This window comes from Poeciliopsis prolifica, unplaced genomic scaffold, assembly GCF_027474105.1.
Source record: "Poeciliopsis prolifica strain line A6 unplaced genomic scaffold, Auburn_PproV2 SCAFFOLD009, whole genome shotgun sequence".
NCBI lineage: Eukaryota > Metazoa > Chordata > Actinopteri > Cyprinodontiformes > Poeciliidae > Poeciliopsis > Poeciliopsis prolifica.
The window spans coordinates 2259893-2276293 of record NW_026562384.1 but is presented as its reverse complement, the minus strand read 5'-3'; the positions used below and the strand labels follow the sequence as shown (position 1 = coordinate 2276293).

Below are 16401 nucleotides of genomic sequence, written 5' to 3'. Positions count from 1 at the left end.
ACACTGCTGAACATTTTTATCTCTCATATGTCTAAACTGTCGCGACATTATGACAGTTTTCCTGTTCCTGTCGTACGATAAAAGTAAAAACACATCAGGTATCTGTGAAACGTAAAACTTTCTGGCTTTGTAAAATGTTTTTTATGTTTATAACTCATTCAAATGTGAAGCTGTAGATTAAGCAATAGAAATAATTGGAAAGCTATTATTGACAGTATTCATAGACATACAGTTTGTTGAATGAATCGCTCTGAAATGTTGTCCTCCTCCAGTTCTTCCTCTATGGTTTTTGCTGCTTCTTCTTCTACAGCGACCTCTTCCTCCTGTAGAGACTGAGGAAGAGCCTCCTCTTCCTCCTGTAGAGACTGAGGAAGAGCCTCCTCTTCCTCCTGTAGAGACTGAGGCAGAGCCTCCTCTTCCTCCTGTAGAGACTGAGGAAGAGCCTCCTCTTCCTCCTGTAGAGACTGAGGAAGAGCCTCCTCTTCCTCCTGTAGAGACTGAGGAAGAGCCTCCTCTTCCTCCTGTAGAGACTGAGGAAGAGCCTCCTCTTCCTCCTGTAGAGACTGAGGAAGAGCCTCCTCTTCCTCCTGGGCAATCCGATCAGACGTGTCAGGACTCGAGGCGGGGCCCTCAACACCAGCGGGATCCGCCTCTTCCTTCCTCTCCTCAACTTCCACTGCCTCATCCTCCGTCTCCATGACAACGCCGCTGAGCTCCACATCGGGCGAGTGAGACGTCTTCAAGGAGCTCAGCACCTCCTCCAAGAGCGAGCTCCCCTCCTCCACGTTTGCTTCTTCCCCCGATGAAGAGTCACTCTCGGAGTGGACGGCGCAGGAGAATCCTGCGGGGCCGGTCAGGTGCTCCGTCTGACCAGCAGGGGGCTCTGGTGACACGCTGGAAAACCAACAGGTTTTATGTGAGTGGAGGTTTAAACAAGAAAAAACACAAAGAAAGGAGGAGAAGAAGGAGGAAATGATGTGGGAGCACCTGGGACTGTCCAAGGAGGAGGATGTGGAGCTGGAGGAGGGAGCGCCTCCATCAACTGAGGCGCCCTGTTCTTCCTCATCTTCCTCCTCCTCGTGTCTCTCCTCAGAGAGGCTGGACTCCAGAGGACAGGAAGCGTCCGGGGCGTGAGAAACATCCTCCTCCGTTTCCGCGTCACCTTCTCCCTCGTCGTCTGCGAGCGGGATCGCCGGGGAATCTTTCTGGGGTTTGTCCTCTTCGTCTTCCTCCTGTTCAGTTTCCGCTTTCAGCTGATCCCGACTTTCGACTGAGTCACAGACAGAAAAGAGTTCCTAAGAGTCATGGTTACCTTGAAATAGGAGAACACACTGACAAAAATAAAAACAAACAGAAAAAAAACAACCTAATAATCAAAAGAAACAAACACAATCATTAGCTGTTGTTCCCTTCAGGCTCTACTTCAGATATGTATAGGAAAAAAAGCAAATAAATAAAAAAAGTGACAATTACAATTTGCTATTGGCCTTCAGAAACTCCTGTGTGACTTAATGAAATGTGTTGAGTGATCAGTGAATGGCGCTGACCTTCTGCCCTCTGCTGCTCCTCCTCCTCCACTGCAGAGTCGCCTTCAGTTTTCAGCTGCAGGCGCTGCAGAGATATGACGCGTCACCATCAGCTGCTACTTACTGTCCAACGGACGGCAACAAAAACGTCCTCAGAAGAACAAGACTTAAGTTCTGGGACTTTAACTTACACATACAGACACAGTGAGCTTACTTAAATAAATATTTCAGTACAATCTGGGTTTTTTTTTGTTGTTTTTATTGGGTTTTTTGTAGGACTGATTATATTCTGGGCCATGTAACTGGAGGATGTGTGTGGTTGTCTTACCCGGCCCGGTTTCCTCCTGTTGCAGGCCTTGTTTCTCAGGCCCAGCTTGTGCTTGGCAGCAGAGTTATCCAGGCAGACGAAGGGACTGGCCGGCTGGCTGAAGTCCCCGGGAACCGCCGGGGGGCTCACGGCTCTGATGGACAGCTGGCGGGGGAAGGAGACAGACGGTTTCGGCAGAGTGTTTCCCACATAACTTATTGACAGAAGCTTCACTTTCCCAGCACTTATCGGCGTAAGGGAAAGGAAACCGCTTGATGTTTCTGGACTACACTTTGGGGGGAAAACCCCTTTATGAGCTCAGTTAACTCCATCCACATAGTCAGCAAGAACAAAAAAAAAAAAAACCTTCAGAGTAATGCAGAAAAATGTTGGGTGAGCCAAAATCAGGCCACACTAACACAATTCTGTTTTGTTTTTGTTTCTTTAAGTCAGAGGTACTTCAGGGTGTCTAAGCTGCGTTCGTCGTTGAGGTGAAATGTAAAGCAGAAGAGCGTCGTCTCCACAGAAACATGACGGCGAGGCGAGGAGGCGTGTCGAATCGGAGCGCTGGAACTAAAGGCAGACACGCTGACTGCAGAGCTAACCATCGGAATGCACCCCGAACACACAGACACGCACACAGGAGGTCAGCGCGGCTGCAAGCGAGAGGAAAAGGGTCAGAAGTAGGAGGAAAAAAAAGAGAGAGAGAGAGAGAGAGATGTGACATGCAGAGAAAGAAGAGGTCAACCTGCACACTTCCATTTAAGGTCAGAAGAGCAGCTTGAGGCTCGGCTTGAACAGAAACACACATGAACACAAAGAGCAGCATCGTCCCGTCAACACATGATGGTTATTTGCGGCGCTGCAGATGGGAGGCTGTGCTCTTTAGGAACGCATGAACTGAAACAAACTCAATCATTAAATGATTGTTTACGCACTGCAGAAACATCAGATCCAACGATTTACGTTAAAATGTGAATGAACGAAGCTAAATGCTGTTAAATGTAAATTGTAATCGTTTCCCCTCAGCCATTTTATTGATTTAGATTTTTTTTCACACAGTGCAAATACAAAATAATGGGCCATATGTCCATGTATTATTGTCTATACACAGAGACAGAAACAGCACAAACAGGCTGTTTTTGACCGCCGTGCTCATGGTAAACCATCACAATACACCAGTTTATCTGCAGGGCCCATTTCAGCAACAAGGCAGTTCAAAGTGCCGATACGAAACAAGTATCAAACTTTAGGTTTTGTCCAATGCAATCATTCAAATCGTCAAGCTTGTAAATATCAAACACATTGATTAATGATTCAGTTATTAGGAACGACTTTGCATGTTTTTAATCTCTGATCGCAGAGGGAAAAACATGCGGCCGCTGACATGAAGGTGATTTTCAATTGACACGAAACGGACCTGGAACCGGTCAGTCCAGAGAAACACTTCACAACAACCGATCCCAATTCATTTCATTGCTTTCTACTTTTTTCGCAAACAGAACATCTGCGGGAAATACTCAAAAATTTGGAGTTTGAATATTTTGATCAGTTTCGAACTCAATCCCCTTTGCGCGCGCGCGCGCACACACACACACACACACACACACACACACACACACACACACACACAACACACACACACGCACGCACACACACACAAACGCGCACACACACACACACACACACACACACACACACACACACACACACACGCACACACACACACACAAATATCTCTCTTCCTGTTTGCAATCCAATAAGTCTTCCTGCGTGTGGGCCAAAACAAGAGGAAGTGACATCACTGAAGCATCTGTGATGCATCTAGTTAGAATCCCAACTAGACGCAAAGAAAAATCAGACAAAATGTTTAAAAAACAACTTTTTCAAGGCGGTGTAACATAAACTGGCAACATAAACTCATCTTAAGTGTTTAACTGGCATCCTGAGCTTCACTGCAATGAGAGGAATCTCCTTTAAAAGGGCTGATTTTGTATTTTTTGGGGGTTTTTGTGAGCGCCTCTTTTCAGCCAGTCATTTGTCACTCTTTCCAGTCGGGAACGCGCGATTGGGCCGAAACGCTTCTGAAACGACCGAAACTTCACTGTCATTAAAAGCTCATTTGGCCCCGACTCGCTGGTGGAGTCAGGGAGGTTGAGAAAGACGGCCGCTTCTTGCCGCATCCAGCGTTCGGGAGTGCAAAGTCGTAAAGTCACGGAGGGAAAAACTGAGAAAAAGAAAAAGAAGAAAAAGCGACAGAAGGAAAGAGAGAGAGAGAAAGAGAGGGAGAGAGAGTGAGGTTCATTTCACGCAAAGAATGCTTTTATCTGGATCCAGGAGTTTAATGTGTAGAACTGGGATCATGAGATGTTCATCACCGCGATCACATGAGCAGAAACCAACCGAACACAGACGCACTCACACAGGGCAGAGACGCTTCCTGCTTCCCGCTGAGCTTTTCTTCACTTTGCAAACGGCGGCAGTTTGGAAACATGTTCAAAACGTGACAGTCGATGGAAGAACAGGGAGTGAGGGAACTGGTTCCCAGCATTTATGCAATCAAGTGACACTGGTCGCTTTTCACTTGGTTACATTTGAAAAAAAAATAGCTGGATAGCTCCTTCAGCTGTTATCTTTTGTCATCAATTTTTTTTATGCCTTATTTTGTTTTCTTTCCTTTTGCTTTTTTAGTTTGGTTTCATTTTTTCAGCATTGCGTGTGTGTTTTTCATTTTCCTTTTGTTCTCTGCGTGTGGAAAGGTTAAAAATGACCGAAATGAAGAACCGGCCAAATGATATTCATGCTGTCGCACTGGCTGCTCACAGTTTATGTTGTATTGCATTTTAACAGTTACAGACCAAAGTTATCTCATTTCTTTTGAGAAACTCGCAAAGCTTTCTTCCTTCCAACTTTCACCTGCAGCACAACCTCCGTGACGAACTCGTTACTTTTACTCGAGCAGCATCTTACGCCTGGAAACTCGCTCGTATTTAAGTAAAACGTAATCAAATCATCTGCACTTTCACTTAAGTTTCTGTACTTTCCCATCTGTACAGATTAATAAGCGTTAAAGTGTTTCTTTACCCGCTCGTCGCTGTCCACTCCATGCAGGCTGTTGGAACTGGACCTCTCAGCTTTACTCTGAGAAAAGCACAAATAGAAAAGAGAAGAAAAACATTAGAGCAAAAAAAAAAAAAAAAAAAAACTCCAGACAGACTGCAGTGGTGTGTGTGTGTGTGTGTGTGGGTGGGTGTGTGTGTGTGTGTGTGTGTGTGTGCTACCTTGACTGAATGAAGGGGTGTGTAGTCAGGAGGGCTGCAGGGCAGGCCGTCGTCCTCAGACGTGGCTCCGCCGTCTTCGGTCTTCTTCACACACATTAAGGACGGAGGAGAACCGAGTCTGATCGCCTGCTTCAGCTGGAGCTGCAGACCAAACATCGTCAGAAATGATCAGACATTTTATTTGCAAAGTTCAAAAGAACCTTGTCGTGAGTCACATAACCATCTCCAAAAACCCATTGCGGCCTCCTGTAGCAGTCAGCGAGGAGCAGGAGCTAAAAAAGGTTTCTGACCGAAGACCGTTGCCGCGTGACGGTCTTGTGGCGCCAAGCGCTCAATTTTCAGGCAGCAGAAATGATATTTCACAATGAAATTTTCTAGATGACACCGTTGGCAGGCGCTGCTAATCCAACTCGTTTTGCTTTTGCTGCTCCCCTTAAATGCTCACTCTGGCCGTGCGGCCGGGAAGCCCGACTGACGGACCGAGTTCTGGATGTGATTCTCTTCCGTCATGAACGACGGAGGAGAAGGAAGCTCGCAAATAACTTGGAAAAACTTTTTACTTTCTCTTCTCTTGACATTTTTCTCACGTTTTGGCAGCTTGTAAGTCAAAAAGAAAAAAAAATCCAGTCCACTTTTTATTCATCTCTTTGAATCAAACCTTTGGGAAATCACTTCTTCTTCTCAATGTTCTAAAAACTTTCATTTCCCCTCCTCTTTCAAGTCTTGTGTCAGATTCTAATTTAGATTTAAGATTTGGACTTTGACTGGTCCATTTCTTGAAGGATGTGCTCTGATCTAAACCAGTTTGTCGGTTTTTATTCACGCAGCACCTGGATCTATTCTTAAACTAGGAAATAACTCATTTGAGAAATTTTGCAAACTGTTATTCCTGAACAGAAATTAATGTTCCTATTTTCAGACTCTAATCTGAAACAATATTTGCAGATTTGATCGAAGATGTGTTGACTCGCTTTCCAGAGGATAGGAATGCCGAGAGTTTTCACTTCCCGTTTAATAATTACACATTTTTTATATTTTGAGTGTGGAGGATAATTAACAACGTGGGGCTTTTTGCGGGGGCTTCATTGGCAACGGAGGGTCAAAGTTCTTGCACGTTCCGTCGCTATCACAGAAACTCAAACAGGTTTCTTATCTCCGCCACAAAGCAAACACTGGAAAATACAGATTTCATTGGGCGAGTGTGGACGGCCTGCGTCAATGATTGTAAATGGATGCAGATAGAAAGATTCAGGAATCAGTGTTCACGCAGAGCGGCTTGAATAATGAATATTGAAGAATTTCTTCGGCTAGTTTTACTGGTTCAGGAAGATGAAGTTGTTTGAAACAGAGCGTTGATTTAATATTGAGTTTGACTGAAGTTGAAATACATTGCTGCATTCAGTTTTGAAAATGTTACACTTTTAACGTTCTTGTGTGGTGGCTGCACATGCTAGGAAAAAAAAACTAGAAACAGTTGGAAACGCTTTGCGATATAAATTGGCTAAAATTCCAGGAAACTGATGTGAGACTCTTGTGAAATGAAACCTAAAACATCGTGACTAATGGGCTCTGTGCACGTCAGCTTCCGCGTTCGGGGAAAAGCGGTTCGGCCGTTTCCGGACATTTTTCCTGTAAAAATCTACTGTTTAAGTAGCTAAACATTTTCATCCGTTCTAAAGGGCAATGTTTTTAACCTTATGTTGCATTTATTTTCCAGTATATAACGTGTTCATTGTCGTTAGTGTCAGAGACCAAGTAACGGAAGAACCATGAGGAAGCGCAACAACAGGTCAGGTCTAGTTCAGGTTCAAAGTCGTCGCTTTTAGAAACATAAAAAAAATAATAAAAAATTTGCCAACACTGAATAAAAGCAGTGATGTTTTAGTTTCAAGTATTTGTCCCATTTCAGTTGACAGAGATATAACACAATTCGTTCAGTGACATTTTTGGTGGATGGTGATCTTGTGTTGTGCGTGTGCTGAATGTAAACATGTAGGACACGAGACGCTGTCCTGTAGCGTCTCATTAGATATTGATCTTTGCACGACGTGATTATATTTAGCTCTGGAATGACCTAATTCCGCTCATCAAACAGGAAGCCCCCTCTGAGAGCGAGGATTAAGCTGGGAATATCTCCGTCGGATCATTTTTCTCTCTAAACTCAGTTAATGCTAATGACTGTGTCTGAACTCCTATCTGCCAGATGCATCGCTGCGGCTCACCCTTTGGAGCGGCTCCCCGTACCTGAAGCTCCAGCCGCATCGTCTGCCGTGAACAGGCCCAAAAAACTTCCTCTTCATTTCGACTGCAGGGAAAAGTTTTGCTCTTTCGCAAATCCCATTAAGGAGCGGCTTTATTCCTGCTCTCCGCAGCCGAGTACTGGAGGTCATGTCTTCCCCTTTTAGACCGCTGCTGTGACAGACGGATATGTGCTTATGTATTTTACAACCAAATAGTGCCTTTTTATACCACAATCAAGTAACTACGTCACTTTCTTTTCTTATAAAATTTAACGCCTTGAAATTGGGCCTCTGTCTCTTTAAGAAGCTCCTGCTCTTTCTGAAACTCTGCCTTCAGAAAGTCATCATAGCATTACTCCTCTGAACCCTTTCACAAGGTTTTTGCCAGCGTGTGACTGAGAAGTAGCTGCTATAATGAGCTCAGCTGATGCTTGGCTCCACCAGTTGTCTGCTAATTGCAGCTGACTAGTCTGAAGGAGCTGAGTGGGTAAGGTTGTTCTCGTAAGCTTCGCCGTCGTAGGCGGTGCTCGGTCCATCAAGGTGTTTTTCACAGCTCGGTGGTTGCCATGGAGTTTAAAAAATTTGGGGTCAAAGAGTAAAACTCAGCAGTTGATATTTACCTGTAGGGATTTAACTTTCCCATGAATGCTGTCCTGAGACGCATCGAGGCCCTCGTTAGCTTCTGACGAATCAGAGACGAAAACAGAGTCATGTGACAAGGCCTTGTTGCCCAGACTGATCCTCGACCTTCAGGAACAACGGATAGGAAGAGAAATGTTTATGGTAACAAAATAAAAACTGTAAGCACTATTACAACGTTACAATTTTCTTTCTTTTTTTTTTTTGGACCATTGGTAAAAACAAAAAAAAAAAATTTAACAAGACACGTCCTGCGACACAGACAAAAGGCCGGCGGAGGCAGGAAGTGGGCACGGCTCACGAAAACAAAGAAATCCTGAACCTGTCGTCAGGAAGAGACGCTCCACTCCTGGTGGACAAAAACAGGAAGCACCGAGCCGCCGCCGAGGAGATGGACCTCAAAACACAGTCTCTCCTAAATCAGCTCTGCACATGGGATCCGTTCTTTTAATGAATCTAATCAGGCAGCAGAACTCTGTGGTAAGAGATCATTTTGGATCTTCACTCATCTACGGGGAAATCAACAACATTGTTTCAAATTGATTGTAACTTCTGAAATATATATATATATTTTTAGACAACAGACACAAGGGCAGACTGACAATGATTTAGCTGTAAATGTCCGAGACCTCAACTGTAGCAGTGAGTTCCCTTTTTAATGAACAGAAACCAATAAAATGATCTCTTTGTCTTGATTGTTTTATTTATTTTTTGAAATCACACTTGGATGTGGAACAGCAACCTGAATCAGGTGGCTCCTATGAAAATGCTGCTGCCTCGATTTAAATATTTAACCCTTTTAAGCACATTATTTTGGTTCAGTTTCAGTAGTCCGAACTTCCAGACTGAAATGTAAAATAAATAAATGACTCAAATAGTACTCTTCTGGTAACATGAAGTAGGCAAAGGTCTCCTAAAGCCACACCTCAGGCTCCAAACTAACTCAATTTCAAAATGGAAACAAAGGCACTAGCTTTGTGCAAAATGGTCAATATATCAGCAACGCAAAGTTTCATAATTAAAGATGTTTCCACTACATAAGAAACGCAACTAAATTCCCACATGAATCAGTTTGATGGTGCAATAAAGAATGTGGTGCCATGATCCTCCAACTGCTTCCTGCCTCCTGCTTCGAGGTTTGCGCCAGCGGCAACGTCCGGTTGTTGATCATGTGACTCGCATGGTGCAGAAAAAAAAAAGAATTGTTTCCATTGCAGTTTTTCCAAAATAAACCAATTTTCCAATTTCCAAAAAAGAAAAAAACAAAAAACAAACTTGTGCTAACGTCAAAGCTCTGTTTTATAAAAAAACAGGATTTTTTTTTTTTCAAAATTGCTGCGTTTCCACTGAACAAATTTATTGTCAAAATGTCTAATTGCGGAATTATATGCAGCTACTGATATCTATCGGTCTGCATAGCGTGACAAAGCCATTTCTAAAACAGGAACATGGGAGAGTGGTGAACTTTTCCAGCAGTGGCTAAACCTACCAAACCCACAGGAGTTCTTCAGAAACTGATCTAGATGACCATAAACACACCAGAGCAACGTCTAAAGGACAGAAAAGAAGACAAAAGCCAGATTTTCCAAAAGCACCTCTGATTCAGAAAACCTTTGGGAAAATATTGTTAGATCCCACAGCCCAACATGGTGGAGGTAGAATGATGCTCTGGGGCTGCTATGTGGCTTCATTTGATGAAACCATACAGTACATTGTGCTCTCTACCAGCCCAATGTATGGTTGTCTCTGGTCAACAGTTTGTGGATAATGGAGCAGATCGACTTCATGCCAATTATCGCAAATAGCCGATGGCGGTGACTGCTGCCATGAGTTCAGGGAGGAAGAGCTGCAGGCTGAGTAAATCATACCCAGCCTGGTTGAACTGGTCTAAGAAATGACCGGATTTGTATTTCCACATAACCCAATGTTGATTTCACGATCGAAAACATTGAAGTGTGTCAAAAAGCAAAAACCAGAGGAAATCCTTATGGGAACAAATATGTTTCTCGTGGCCCGGTGGTTGCTAAACGTTAGCGAGTGGAAATGTGTGTGATCGTACCCAGAACCCTTCTCCTTCTCGGATCGGGTCAGCGTGTTGCTCTCCGACGTTTTGCTGACGTTGTCACTCGACTGGCTCCCCTTCAGGCCCTCCTCCGCTCCGGCGCTCTGCGGCTCTTTCCTTTTCTTCCGAGCAAACAGTTTCTTGAATGTCTGGAACTTTGATTTCTTCTTTCCTGGAAAGCAAAGCAGGAATAAAAGCAGTCTTTTCCAGCTGATTGTAAAAAGATGGCACAGATACACGCGATGGTAGGTTACACAGGAATGCCCTGCAGACACGAACAAATTCTGAGCTGCAATAATGCTTTCGATACTAAATAATCACTTCCGAGTCGAACAGATTTTTTAACATGTTTTTTCAAATCTAAATCAAGTTATATGTTTTATTAATTCGTGAAGCGCGAGAAGCCTTTCTGCATGCCGGCAATAAATATCAGGGGGGAAGCACCACCCAACCTGGTCATTTACTGAGCCATTCTCCACATAATGTATGGCTAAAAAAGGAAAAAGGCCACCAAGCTGGTGTAAGGTCACTTCCGCTCTGCTGCTGGAAAGCTGGGTAAACCTGGATCTGCCAACATTCAGCTTCTAAAACAAGAATAGAAGGCGTCAGAATAGGAGCACGGAGAATTCAATGGACGCTAAGGTCAGAAACGAAGGAGCTGATCTACTGCGACTCAGTGAGAAGGTGGTGACCTTTGAGGGGGGAAAACGCACACAGCGGAGAGGATCCATTGTGTGTTTAATCATTTCTCATATGTGTTGCCATATTTTTATTTTCTGGTATTAGGGGGGTGAGCATTTATCGTGATAAATATCTTATTGTCACGATAAACAATGTTTGACGTTTAAAACCTCCCAAAACTGCCCCTGTTGCTGAATGTTTTACCATTTCCTCCACTATTTGTTCAACAAAGTAAATACCAACACATTGAAAAACATGGACAAAACAAGTCACACTTCTTTTTGTGACTCGTGTCCTAAAGAAGCGCAACAGAAATGGAAATGTTTTTTCAACAGCATTATTTGTGTTTGTGGGGCTAAAATTGATGTGACACACAATTGCCTAAAAACAATTGAATGGCCCTTATTGTCACTGTTATCATTATCACAATAATACAACAAAATACTGTGACAAAACTTTAAGACCACATCATCATATTGTTTAGTTTATTGCTTTCTTTTCGTCCAACAAGGACTCAGATCAGATGAAAAACTGGCATTTAGTTGTGAATACAGTTGTTTGCACGTAAAATAGCACTTTGCATGTGAGAGACGTCAGATGTTTTTGGCCCTCCTGGTTTTCCATACATGAGAAGCAGGACAGCCAGAGTTGAACGCACGCACAGAGGAAGAGTTTATCAGAGTTGCTTTAAACGCTCACAAAACGAGTTTGTTTGCTTAGATTTATAGATGCGCCCACATCAGTCTCACTGCAGACTCACTCAGTTTCAAAGTAGCTGTCCTAGAAAACTCTAAAAAAGTCAAGTCAAAAGGAATATTTGTAGGCTCTATTACACACAAACTAAAACGTCAAACACACTCTCAGTCGTACGTACCCGAGCAATCCTCCTGGACCTCAGCAGGCTCCTGATTGGTCGCCACGTCTGGAGATCCTGACGCCATGGCAGCGCTGTCACTGACGAGGGCACACAGAGGCAGAAACAATGAGCATCGCCTTATAAAACAATTACACTAAGTCCCCGATGACCTTCTGAAAGGCAGGGAAACACGGGATGCATTAGCTGGACGATGATGCGTTTGGAAACTTAAAGCCGTTGCAGTTTGTTCAGCAGCAGCAGCTGAGCTGAAAGGCCCCTGAAATGCTCAGTCATTCGCACTTTGACACTGTGTTCACTTTTCAGGCAGCAAAGTTCAAAATTATTTAAAAAAACAAAAACAAAACAAATGCAAGTGAATGTTTCGAGTTCCACTGATGTTTAAAACCAGATCCGACCCGATTCTTCTTCACAGTCCAAACATCCCGACAGAGGCCTGATGCCCAGCAACCTCCAACACAAACTCAAACTCAGCCATGCTGTCGCTTTGTTAGATGCACCTGGTTAGTGTACACCGCACAGACCCTGGGGTGCTAAAGACACTGGATAAGCTAATGTCGGGAGAGCTGAAAAGTTAGTTTTTAAAAAAAGAGTTTAATTGAATTACGGGTGTTTTTTTGTTTGTCTTTTTTTAAACACAAAGTTCAAATGAGTCACATTAAAGTTTCTAGACAAGTGCTGACTCTATCGTACATCACTTCCTGGACAGTTTTGGCAGGAAGCTAATTCCTTAGCTACATTAGCTTCACGGAAGAAGCTAACGTTTCATTGGGTGAAGTTATACTTGATACAGTTGGGTCCCAAAAAAAACATTTTTTTATTTTTTTACTTTAGCACATGCACATTTATGCTTATACAGTCAGGTTTGACAAATCAATACGTTTGGATTTTTTTTTGGTGCTAGTTTATTTTAAGCCCAATAAAGTGTAAGAAAACAGTTCATTCAAGCACTTTCGCCTTGTAAAAGGACTTCGCAGTGAACAGTATGATAACATGATTTAGTGAGTTTGTAGTTGCACATCTTTAAAATCTTAACATACTTCAGGCAGACTTTTATAATAAATACATGCTACTTTTACTATGCTAAAATCACAGTAAAGTTCAACAATTAAGCAGGACAGGGTTTGATTCTTGGTGTTTTTAGCCGGACCCGAGTCTCTCAGGAAATCTTCTTGTCAGCTGTGTTTACTGTAAGATGTGTGTTATAGAAACAAGAGGAACATTCCAGCCGGCGAGCTGAGAAGCCAGGGGCGGCGGGGGCGTTTCATCAGAGTCATCATAAGAGCTACACTATCTAGAGATTCATCATCAAGCTCTACTTTCACCTCGTCACTCACAAACAACCAAAACAGCAAAGAAAACTCTAATTGTTTTTGAATTTCAGTGGGTTTAATGGTGCCATTCTCATGTTGTAGCATTGGCATGAACCTGAGCCGAATCATCCCAAATGCCCTTGTTGCTGCTGCTGTGAGCTGCCTGCGCTGGGTTGATTATTTCCTGCCTGATGCCACAGGGACGCACTGTGAGCATAGCAACACACAACTGGAGGGACTTAATATCGTCTCAAGGAAACAGACACAGAACCATGAACAGAAACAAACACGGACATTCAGGCCCCGCGTTCTCTGTGATACGAGAGGATGAGGAGCAAAGATAAGAAACAAGAGGAAATTAGATTGTGGAGGTTAACGCTCAGCAGTGCAGCCACGACACGAGCCTGGATCCGAAAGTCTGCAGACGGTCTCTGCCTTTTATAGTCATCGTCAGTTGAACGTAAAAATAAATCTCTTTTTTATTTTCTTTTAAATTTTGCTAAATGACGGCAAAAATTTGTGGTCACGTTTCTGCCTTAATTTGCTTCTGACGTTTTTGCTATAGCTTTTGGGTTAGATTTATTTACCTTATGAGCAAAAACAGGCCGGGGTTAGGGTTTTTAATAATAAAAAAACCAAAGAAATACACAATTAAATTAATAACTTTTGTTGTTCGAAAAGTCGTTAAGTAAGGGCTAGCAAAGCCTGTGACACAGTATGCTAGTTGAAGTTTAGCTGACTTTTTGAACTTCAACTTCTATCTCTTTAATATATAAAAAAATAATTAAAGAGAATGTTAAAGTGGCTTTAATCATTAAAAGCTCTTAAAACTGTGCAGGTTACATCTAAACGACACTTGTACCAACTGTGTGGTAGCTTTAGCGCCGGTTCTTGAAGACACATTTCATATATTTCCAGCAATGCTTCCAGTAATTCAGAAAAAATAATCCAGGACAATACGTTTCACATATTCTATTTTGCGTCATATAGGATAGTCACTGTTCTAGTCTGTGCCTCTAATGTAGAAACTTGTATAAAGTCAATAGGTAAGAAACTGACTGTATATAATCAATGGGAAGCTATTTTAAGAATCTGATCCATCTCCTCAACCTATACTTAGAGATGCATTTCATTTCGTTTAGCTTATTATTTTCTGCACTGTGAATATTCATGTTAGATGAAAGTGAAGGGAAAATGTTACTTTTATTGGTCCAAATGAGAAATGTGTGTTCGCTCACAGATGAGGTGATGAGGGCTCAATTTAAGATTAGGGGTCAGGGGTCAAAGTGACTGACCCCTGGCTCCCAAAGCTTGCTCCCAATGGTGACACCCTCTGTTTCATCTGAGAGGACACACAGGAAGGAGGGAGAACAGAAACACAGAAAGAAAGAGAGAAAGAACGATGGATTTGAAATGTTTGGAGGGGGAAAAAGTTACAGATTTGAAAAATTAGTTAATAAAAATGAGGGGGGAAAAAAAAGAGAGGAATGAGACAAACACAAGACAGAGAGAGCAACTGGGGTCAGAGAGAGGGGTTGTGGGAAAGCAGTGTGAAAGGACAGAAGAGTTTGTTAGATAAACAGAAGAATATTTGGACAGGGAGAGAGAGAGAAGCTAAATGAAAAACAGACTTACAGTAAACACAGTCCTGCTAACGGAGGCCAGCAGTGAAACTTACAAGCTAAGAGAAACTCCCTGAAATGTCTTGTTAGCTCCTTTCTTATAAATGAAAAGTTGTTTTTCTGCGTTGTATTAGAGAAAAGGTTTACAAACTCAGCAAACTGAAAACTGGGCTTAATCTAGTAATTTGATCAATTACAAATGAGCATAAAAACCAAATCTAATCTGAACAGTTTGATTAATTCAAATAGTTTTATCAAATATAACAAAACCTACCAACAGAGCTACTTTTCTAAGTTCCTGTGATAGATAGCTGGACTGCTCGTTTGATATTGTAACATTATTTTTCATCTGAACCATAAGATTTCTAAAGCTACAAATGTTTTTTATTCCATCTTGGCTTATGACAAAAATCTATCTTTTTAAAATGTATTTTTATTTTTGTGAGGACAGGGTTAGGCTAATCCTTTGCCGAGTTTTAGTGTGAAAACTAAGCACTCAGTTATGCATGAGGCCCCTGATGTTCTTTGCTGTCAGTCTCATGTGTAAATTTTCTGTTCTGCTCAGAAGCTAAATCTGCTAGCTAGTATGTTAGCATGTTCCAGGGTATTTCGTAGATGGTTTTCTGTTGACACAGAGCTTAATGAAGTGATATTAGAGAACATGGTAAACCTAAACCACACAGAAAGAGACACTTTGACGAACACCGATGGGAAGTACGGACTGGACTGTGGTCTAGTCCATACTTGGATACAATCTCCAGATGCCTGACGTGCTATCCTCGTCTGTTTAATCCATTATAAGCCAGCATAAACACCATAAGAATGATGTCACCCATCAGGAAGGAGACAGGTATGAGACACACAGACACAAACGTGGCCACAAAATGTATCAATCAACTCCACCACAAAAGCAAGAAATACCATGAAGATGTTTGCTAAAGGTCATGGGTACTTTCTGATGTGTGCAGAGACATTATAGTCATCTCTCCATTATTAATCCCATAATTTATGCACACACAGACAGCTGTTAAATACAGAAAATTCTCATTTGAAATCATTTTTATGTCAAGCACAACACCTATCATCACATATACCCACTTTCTGCGTCACTGCTAAAGGTGAGGCAGTGTGAGTATCAAGAGTGCCAGGAGTCCTTTATCACTATGGGCTAAAAGGACACTCAAGAGAGATCAATCAATCAATCAATCAATCAATCAATCAATCAATCAAGTCAGCAAACAGCTGGTGGAACATTGTTCAAGGGTTAATAGAGGAGCCATGTTGCGATGACTTCCTGAAGGTTGAGTTTCAGAAAGAGCAGGAGCTTCTTAAAGAGACAGATGCCCAATTTTAGGTCATTAAATCAGAAAGTCAAATTTAAAGTAATGTTCGAAATACATAGCATTTTATAACAACTTAAGCTAACATAGTTACTTGATTGTGCAATAAAACGGCACAATGTGGCTGGAAAAAAATGAACACTGCCCCTTTAAGATTATTTGGTGGCCGGACATGATTTTTACACATAACATGTATGACCCCAAGCACAATGAGTGTATGTAAAATGTCCCTATTTCACTTCTGAAAGGCACAAACCTGACCCAGAGCAGTTCTGATCAGAAGGCCAAACGGGCCAAAACATCGGCAAAAAGTCTTGTGGAACAATAAGCGAAGCGTTGCATTCATGTTATGCACCTTACAGCCAATGAAACGAATGAAAATATCTACTGTGGTACCCAATTTCAAACCCAGCGTATGCAATAACATCCTTTCACAAGCAGACACATAAAAAAGGGTGTAACGGACCTCGGAAGCGCCGCCGGCTCTCTCAACACGCCCACATTTTACCCGTTCAC

At 42.4% G+C, this 16401-nt stretch overlaps 1 protein-coding gene across 5 annotated transcripts in view; it reads right to left on the bottom strand.

The window, feature by feature from the left end:
* The window catches only part of zgc:66433 (uncharacterized protein LOC321250 homolog), a 40244-nt gene that overhangs the window by 5044 nt on the left and 18799 nt on the right, over window positions 1–16401 (bottom strand). For all 5 annotated transcript variants that reach the window (XM_055034201.1, XM_055034203.1, XM_055034204.1 and 2 more), the window contains 9 exons: window positions 11611–11690; window positions 10053–10227; window positions 7975–8101; window positions 5115–5255; window positions 4918–4974; window positions 1855–1998; window positions 1548–1611; window positions 988–1270; window positions 231–894 (listed from right to left, as the gene is read on the bottom strand). In XM_055034201.1, coding sequence (XP_054890176.1) covers window positions 231–894; window positions 988–1270; window positions 1548–1611; window positions 1855–1998; window positions 4918–4974; window positions 5115–5255; window positions 7975–8101; window positions 10053–10227; window positions 11611–11690 — 1735 coding nt within the window. The remainder of the gene's footprint in view (window positions 1–230; window positions 895–987; window positions 1271–1547; window positions 1612–1854; window positions 1999–4917; window positions 4975–5114; window positions 5256–7974; window positions 8102–10052; window positions 10228–11610; window positions 11691–16401) is intronic.